At 37.3% G+C, this 8,775-nt stretch overlaps 1 protein-coding gene across 2 annotated transcripts; it reads left to right on the top strand.

Moving 5' to 3' along the window:
• Positions 1-1,914: 1,914 nt before the first annotated feature.
• On the top strand, positions 1,915-7,762 carry LOC129455766 (uncharacterized). 2 transcript variants are annotated; one of them, XM_073871751.1, is made up of 5 exons: positions 1,915-2,389; positions 2,520-2,588; positions 2,684-2,796; positions 3,624-3,927; positions 4,170-7,762. In XM_073871751.1, exon 5 carries the CDS (start codon positions 4,964-4,966, stop codon positions 6,371-6,373), a length of 1,410 nt encoding a protein of 469 aa, XP_073727852.1. In that variant the 5' UTR covers positions 1,915-2,389; positions 2,520-2,588; positions 2,684-2,796; positions 3,624-3,927; positions 4,170-4,963; the 3' UTR covers positions 6,374-7,762. The 2 variants fall into 2 exon arrangements, with proteins under 2 accessions (XP_073727852.1, XP_073727851.1); XM_073871750.1 differs by having other exon boundaries at positions 1,915-2,588.
• Positions 7,763-8,775: the final 1,013 nt, after the last annotated feature.

The raw sequence follows: 8,775 nt of genomic DNA, 5'->3' as shown, positions 1-8,775 counted from the left end.
GTTATTATGTTTGTACAGTATACTGCAATTTGTTTAGTTTTGTGGGAAATGTCGGAATAAAATAAAATAAAATCCCATTTTTATTTGTATGTATTGTGAGCTGCAACCTATTCTCATCAAATGCATACAAATAACATGCAGTTTGATTATGGTGCAATACATACGCCAAATTCCAACTTTGCATGCATATGATATGCAGTCCCGCTCACTTATATGGCACATCTTTTCATGTCGTTTTATTTATTAGTTTTTCATATGTTTTTTGTTTTTTAAACCATTGTCGCATGTGTTAGGGTTAGATTTGGATTTTGCTTTAGGATGTCATTTAATATACAAGTTTATCCAATGTACTTAAGTAAGAGTTAAAGTACTCGTCCTTAAATATACTCTAAAGGTACTAGTTACCAAAAGTATTTACTCAAGTAAATGTAACGAAGTAAATGTAATTCGTTACTACCCACCTCCACATTTATGTATATATGCATATATAACCTATACTTTAAATGTGACCCTGAACCACAAAACCAGTCATAAGGATCAATTTTATTGAAAATTATTTGGGGAGATACAACTATTTCAAAATATTAAGAGAATCACCTTTAAAGTTGTCCAAATGAAGTCCTTAGCAACAAATATTCCTAATGATAAATAAATTTTTTATATATTTATGCTAGGACATTTACAAAATATCATATTTACATAATATCCTACACTCTTAAAATAAAGGTGTTTCCCAATTCTGGTCCTCAAGTACCCCCTTCCAGAAAGCTTTAGATGTCTCTTAGATTTAAAACACCTGATTCAACTCATCAGCCTCCTTCCAGAATGGTTAACATGTCTCCCTAACAAGCTGATGAGTTAAATCAGGTCTGTTAAATAAGGAGACATCTAAAACTTTCTGGGAGGGGCTACTTGAGGACTAGGATTGAGAAGCACTGCCATAGAAGAACCTTTTTTGGTTTCACAAAGAAACATTTAGTCAATGATTCTTTTTAAGAACCATTTCTTTTAAACATTTTATAATCTAACCTATTATACCTTTAAGAACCTTTGTCAGATTTTAAAGGTGCTTTAAAGAACCATTTAGACAGAAAAGGTTCTTCAATGGCATCGTGAAGCAGCCTATATTTTTAAGAGTGTAATGATTTTGTAATAATTTTGAAAAAAGAAAGATAATTTTGACCCATTGCTACAAATATACCTGTTCTACTTATGACTTTAGTCTTATGACTAGTTTTGTGGTCCAGGGTTAAATATGTATTATATAAACTATTTTAAATATATAATATTTTATCATTTTATATAATATTAAAGATGCATTTTCATTTGTTTGTTGGTTATATTTGGTTATAATTTTTTATTATAAATTATATTTAAGTTGTATTATAAGTTATAATGTTTTTATTCTACTAAATTAATAAAAAGTTTATTATTATAGTTATTATTTTAGGCCCTATCTCTTGTTGATACAGGACCCAAAACTGTATCACATAATATAGTGTAATTATCATCTGTTTTAACCATTGTGCCTCCCTCTCTCTCTCTCTCTCTCTCTCTCTCTCTCTCTCTCTCTCTCTCTCTCTCTCTCTCTCTCTCTCTCTCTCTCTCTCTCTCTCTCTCTCTCTCTACCTTCACAGGAGCCTGACCTCTGCCTCAGACTGGTAACTGCAGCCTATTAAAACATATCTTTGTTTCTTTCATAAACAATACAGTAGAGGGGAATGGTATAAGAACCGCAATGAGAAAGCCCTGTTCATATTTCTTACTGGTGGCTGATGAACCCACAAATCAGACACAAAGACTTCTTTATGAGAACATAGTGACCCCAGTGAGATAAAAGTGAAATGTACAGCTGAGACAGATTATTAAGCCGCAGGACCTTTAACAGGTGTTTTTGTCCTGAACTGCAATGGTTTTAAGTTAACAACTAATGGCTCGTACACAGACTACATGACTTTGAAACGTAGGTCCGAACTGTGCGGTTCACACTACATGACTTGCTCTCTGTAAAATCAGGAGTGTTCACGTTGTTGAGCAGTTCACACTACACGACACAACGTGAATGCCCCACAACAGGAGGTAACGCACTACACGAGTTGAGAACAACTCTATAACCCAACGATTCTATCTTGTCTACAAACCCCGTTCTGTCACGAAAAATCACGCGATAAAACAAACCGGAAATGACGCGAAACTAGACGCGCGCCGGTAAAAACCCACAGAAGAAGAAACAAGACGCGCAAAACTTTTGTTTGTATATATAGACTTCAGACAGAAGTGCTGCAAACCGTTTGCGTGATGCATAGCCGCAAAAGAAAAAAATTATAGAGATGTGATGTGGAGAGGTGGATCAGAACCACACGCGGACAGCAGGGATTAAAGATTTGAGGTGAGTAACTGTTACAGCTTGTTTAATATAGCTGCATGCTTATGTTTGGCTATGATCACATTTAAAATATCAAAGTGTTGTCTACTGTGCTTTAAAGCTGTGTTTCTTGATTTAATTATCGTTCAAATAGAATAGGACAGGCTTCGCAAAACATGATTTGGAGAGTGTTTGTCTTTGACCCTGCGATTCTATGTAACAGGTTTGTGTGATTTCATTTCAAACGAATATGAAGTGAATGTTGTCCTAACGTTTTTTCTGTCTGGGTATGTTTTTGAACTTTTTTGTGTCTTACAGGTGACACGTTCAAGTTCATCAGGTTCAAGTCCAGGATGGGAGACCAGCACCATCTCACAAATAGTTTTGGATGTTCTGCTCTGTACCAGGTTATAAAGGACGATTTCTTGAAGGTAGGGTTATTACAAAATATAAAGATATATATATATATATATATATATATATATATATATATATATATATATATATATATATATATATATATATATATATATAAAATCTACTACTTCATTTTAAAAAAAGAACACCCATAACATTGTGGACATCAGCAGTTGACTGTCTTTGATAAAAGTATTTTAGTAAAAAGTATTATTAGAAACAGGGATATAGTTCGGAAAAGTATAAGTAATTCTATTTTTATGTCTATACATACCTGTATACATTAATTTCATAATTTTATCTGAGCTTACACTATGTGTATTTTAAAGTATTTTGTGTAGAAACATGAATTGTGAAACTAACACAACAATAAATATAAAATTACTTCTAAACCTAATATTGTAATATTTGTTATTCTACATGTTGTTTAGTTTATCGTTATACTTATTTATATGGATTAAGTAAGAGGGGGTCTCATTTATAAAGCATGCGTACGCACAAAACAGGTCTGGAAACATGCGTACGCCAGTTCCCACGCAAAGGTTGTGATCTATAAAAAAAACTTAATGGGAGAATGGGCTTGCATGGTGGGATCTGAAGATAATTCATGTACGCACACTTGCAGAAAGGGAACATTGCTTTGTCTGTCTTAATAATACGTAGACTTTTAGTAAGGATCCTACGCACAGTTTTATAAATGAGACCCAAGGTGTTTGACTCACAAAAGCATGGCTATCCAACTTTGTTCTGCATATAACTATGCAAATAAATCCATTGTAAACTGTAGTCTTGAATATATAATAATTTAATCAGTGACATTTGGTGTGTCCTATTGTTTTAGACACCATCAACAGAAGGAGAGTGGCATACAATAGCCATGGACTTCGAAAGGAAGTGGCAGTTTCCATATTGCTTTGGGGTACTTGCTACCACTCCAGCTGTAGCAGACTGCTGACCACAACATGGATGATGGGCAGTGGAAGATTCACGGGATGTGTGCTTTTCAACCGATGAAATACACCTCACATCGCAATTGTATGGCAATAGCAAAAGTGCAACGCAATCTGATGCGGGACTACTTTACCTCACCAGCGAGTAGTGTTTATTGGCAAGTTCATCACATTTTAAAAGGAACTGATGTAGGGGTGGTTTCCCAGACAGGGATTAGCTTAAACCAGGACTAGACCTTAGTTTAATTAGGAAATATAACTAGTTTTAACAAACATGCCTTACTAAAAACAGTACTTGTGTGCATTTTGAAGCAAAACAAAGGGCACTGATTTATTTTAAGATATATCAGTTCAAGTTGTTTTTAGTTTGGACAGCTTTTACATTTATTTTAGTCCAGGACTAGTCTAATCTCTGTCCGGGAAACCGCCCCGTAGAGTTATCCCTGCAAACAGCAGATTAAAGCCAGTTATTGTCAGTTTAGGACATTCGTTTTCTTGTGTGTTCTAAAGTCCTGTATTTGTAAAGAACACACATGTGGTTCACTTATTCATTGTTTTAAGTATTCTGTTTATTGTTGTGTTATTATTGAATACATTTTAATTGCATACAAATCAAAAGGTGCAGGAATGTAATAAAGGCAATCTGCATGTTGCAATTAAGTGCCTTATACTAACTTTATTTCTTGATCCACACTCATTATTCACAGAACATTAACAATGTTTCTATACTAGGGCGATTAAACATCAACATATCAGAACATGATAAAATTTATGGCGATTGTGATGATAAGCTCTGGGCATTTTTACACAATGTGGATTAATCTAACAGCCAATCACACACAATTATATTATGATATTTATATATCACCCAGCCCTTAAAGGAGCTCTACACAGGGAGTTTTGTAATGTTTAATTGTGTGAATGTGGCGCACTGCATGTGTTCTAACAATGTATATTTTGTCTGTTCACATAATATACATTCTAATGTACTACATTGCACTAAAGAACAGATCGTGCATCGGAGCTCCGTCGAGTTCTTCATCTAAAAGCCTTTTTTACTATCTTATTCCTATTTATATATTAAGTTTTACCTAGGAATACTTTACCGTGAGGATTATTGAGCAGTACTACCACGTGAAACTATTTATCACTAATAAACACCCACAGTGTTAGCATATAGCCCGCTAGCTTCAACAAACGCTGCCGACTGAAGCTAGCATTTTCCGATCTAATGGCGGATTCATCTGATATATGCTTTTCTGACCTGTCCTCGCCTGAGCGGGAAGCTGCGAAGGAGTTGATCGGTTTGAGCAGATCCAACGCGAGCTACAGCGCCCACTTCACCATGTCTCCAGACGTCCACAAGCGACCGAGGAATGCGACAAACGAGTGCTCCACGCGATGCAGCTTTACGGACCGTAAGCGAGTGAACGGAGACGCCATTGCCCAACATGAAAGCGATCGGGAAGCTGTGGTGGAGCCGCTGCCCGGCCTTCGCAGATTCAGCATGCCCAACATCACCCTGGACCCAGACGTTCGCAGGCGACTGAGGCGTACCACAACCAAACCCCCAACGCGATGCAGCTCCGCGGAGCGCGTTCGGGTAAACAAAGACGCCATCGCCCAGCATGAAAGCGGTAAGACTCCGCTTGTTATTGTAACATGTACTACTTGCTACATGTATAGTTTAGCTTCTGCCGTTAGCATAGATGGGTTTACATGCACTAAGTGTATTGAAGTATTAAGATTAACTGAGAAGGTTGCTGAACTAGAATCGCGCATCCGAACGCTAGTTGAGGATAGCAAAACCGCTAATGTTACTGTTGTAAATACTGTATCGAGCGAAAAGACTAATGGCTCGGTTCCGACATCAGATGCTAATGTAAACATTACAAACAATGTATCGAGCGCACATAGTGTTCCGACATCAGATGCTAATGTAAACATTATAAATACTGTATCGAGCGCGCATAGTGTTTATCATAATACACATGGCTCGGTTCCGACATCAGAGTCAAGTCGGCGGTCTAACTGGGTGACTGTCAGGCGGCATAGTCATATACGGCGTCCATCTAAGACCCATAACGTTACGGTACTTTCTAACAGATTCGATCCCCTAAGGAATACACTAGCTGAAACACCTGTTAAAAGTGCCCTGGTCATTGGAGATTCTATACTCAGGAACACTAACATTGAGGCACCAAACACCCTAGTCGACTGTATACCGGGAGCCAGAACGTCTGACATTAGATCCAAACTTAAAGTGCTGGCTAATGCTAAACGGAAGTTTTCTAAGATTGTTATTCACGCCGGAACAAATGACACCAGACTCCGACAGTCGGAAATCACCAAAGATAATATTAAGGAGATGTGTGAAATTGCAAAAACAATGTCAGACAATGTAATATGCTCTGGTCCCCTCCCCGCCTACCGGGGAGATGAAACACATAGTAGATTAGTGTCTCTCAATGGCTGGATGTCAAAGTGGTGCCCTCAGCATAATGTAGGGTTTATAGACAATTGGAAGCATTTCTGGGGTAGACCATTTCTCCTAACCCGAGATGGCCTTCATCCGACATCAGAAGGAAGTGCTATACTCACCAGAAATCTGATTAATATTCTTAATTCTGATATAGTATGACTATCCAGGGCCCAGGTCAGGAAACAGACGGATCAGCTTAACTGTCCGTCTGTTAGCTGGCATGATATGTCTAGATCACATATATCCCAGAACTTCGAGTCGATCTTACCAGAATATCAACACATTTCAACTGTATCTGTTCCCCGAACAAGCAAATACAGAGCACCGCTTGCCACATCACGTACAAATTTGACCAACATAAAATTAGAAAACAATACATTACAAGATGAACCTCGAATGTTAAAATTCGGCCTTCTTAACATTAGATCGCTTACCAATAAAGAACCTATTGTTAATGAAATAATTAATGACCAAAACTTAGATGCACTCTGTTTAACAGAAACCTGGCTTAAAGCAGACGACTACATTAGTTTAAACGAATCCACCCCACAAGACTATTATTATAAACACGAACCTAGGTTAAAGGGGAGAGGGGGTGGTGTAGCTACAATATACAACAAAATTTTTAAAGTAAACCAAAAATCTGAACTAAAATTTAAATCATTTGAACTAATGTTGTTAAACATGGAAATAACTGATCGTAACCACAAACAGCTCTCTTTTGCCTTAGCTACAATCTATAGACCTCCGGGCCACCATGCAGATTTCCTTAAAGAAATAGCAGATTTTCTGTCTGAGCTTGTAGTCACTGTAGATAAAGCTCTTATCGTTGGTGATTTTAATATTCATGTGGATAACCATAAAGATGCATTAGGACGTGCGTTTATGGATGTTCTAAATTCTCTCAATATTAGACAAAACGTGACAGGGCCAACGCATACTCGTAAGCACACATTAGACTTAATTCTGTCACTCGGGCTTAATATTAATGACATCAAAATATCACCTCAGAGTGATGCAGTTTCTGACCATTACCTTGTGTCATACACTGTACTTCTAGATAGGATCACTCAATCCACAACATGCTACAGATTAGCCAGAACAATAATTTCCACCACTAAAGATAGCTTTATTAGCACTCTTCCAGACCTGTCCCAAATTAAACATGCAGATAACTGTGATGATCTAGATATTGTAATAGAAAACCTAAACAATGTCTGTTCTAACACATTGGATGCCGTTGCTCCCATTCGAAAAAAGAAAATCAAAGAAAAACCGCCAGCTCCATGGTATGATCATCACACCGCTGCTCTTAAAAAGGCAACTAGGAAAATGGAAAGAAATTATAGAAGCACAAAATTAGAAGTATGGCGTGCAGCATGGAAAGATAGTGTTAAACACTACAGACAGGCTATTAAAACCGCCAGATCTACCTATCTTAGCAAGCTTATAAATGAGAATCATAATAAACCTCGTTTCCTCTTTAGCACCGTTGCAAAACTGACTAGAAACAAAGAACAAACAGAAACCAATAGTAAACTCAAACACAATAGTTAAGACTTCATGAATTTCTTTTCTTACTATATTAGGTCTATAAGGGAATACATCGTAGCTACACAGGGTGCCACCACGCTACCCGTTAGTTCACTTTAGACTAGACTACCACACGAACATCTTGATTCATTTAAACCTACTACAATAGAAGAGCTCTCTAAATTAGTAACGTCATCCAAATCATCGTCCTGTATATTAGACCCCGTTCCCACAAAACTACTTAAAGAGGTATTTCCTGTAGTGTCAACCCCGGTTCTAAATATCCTTAACTCATCGCTAGAAATAGGATACGTTCCAACATCTTTCAAACTAGCAGTTATTAAACCGCTGATTAAAAAACCACAGCTTGATCAGGGAGAGCTTAATAACTTTAGACCAATCTCAAATCTCCCTTTTCTTTCGAAAATATTAGAAAAGGTAGTGGCAAGCCAGTTACGCACATTTTTGACAAATAATAGTACATATGAAAAGTTCCAATCAGGATTCAGGCCCCACCATAGCACAGAGACAGCGTTGCTTAGAGTTACAAATGACCTCCTATTAACATCCGATCGTGGTGAAATCTCAATTCTTATATTATTAGACCTTAGTGCAGCCTTTGACACAATAGATCATACAATCTTACTCAATAGACTAGAAAACTATGTTGGTATCAGTGGTCAGGCGCTAGCATGGTTTAGGTCGTATCTAACCAATCGCTATCACTTTGTTTATGTAAACGAGGAAGAGTCATATCACTCCCTGGTTAAATACGGTGTACCGCAGGGATCGCTTTTAGGTCCTATCCTGTTCTCGTTATACATGTTACCTCTAGGAGACATTATCAGGAAACATAACATAAGTTTTCACTGCTATGCGGATGATACCCAGCTTTACATCTCCTCACATCCCAGCGAAACACACACGTTTTCTAAGCTAACAGACTGCCTTAGCGATGTTAGTGACTGGATGGCACATAACTTTCTTAAGCTGAACTCCAATAAGACAGAGATACTTATTATTGAACC

This window comes from Misgurnus anguillicaudatus, chromosome 2, assembly GCF_027580225.2.
Source record: "Misgurnus anguillicaudatus chromosome 2, ASM2758022v2, whole genome shotgun sequence".
Taxonomy (NCBI): Eukaryota; Metazoa; Chordata; class Actinopteri; order Cypriniformes; family Cobitidae; genus Misgurnus; species Misgurnus anguillicaudatus.
This window is presented reverse-complemented; position numbering and strand designations above follow the sequence as displayed.

Coding starts and splice junctions, on each gene's coding strand:
- LOC129455766 (XM_073871751.1), top strand. CDS start 4,964: ATGGCGGATTCATCTGATATATGCTTTTCTGACCTGTCCTCGCCTGAG.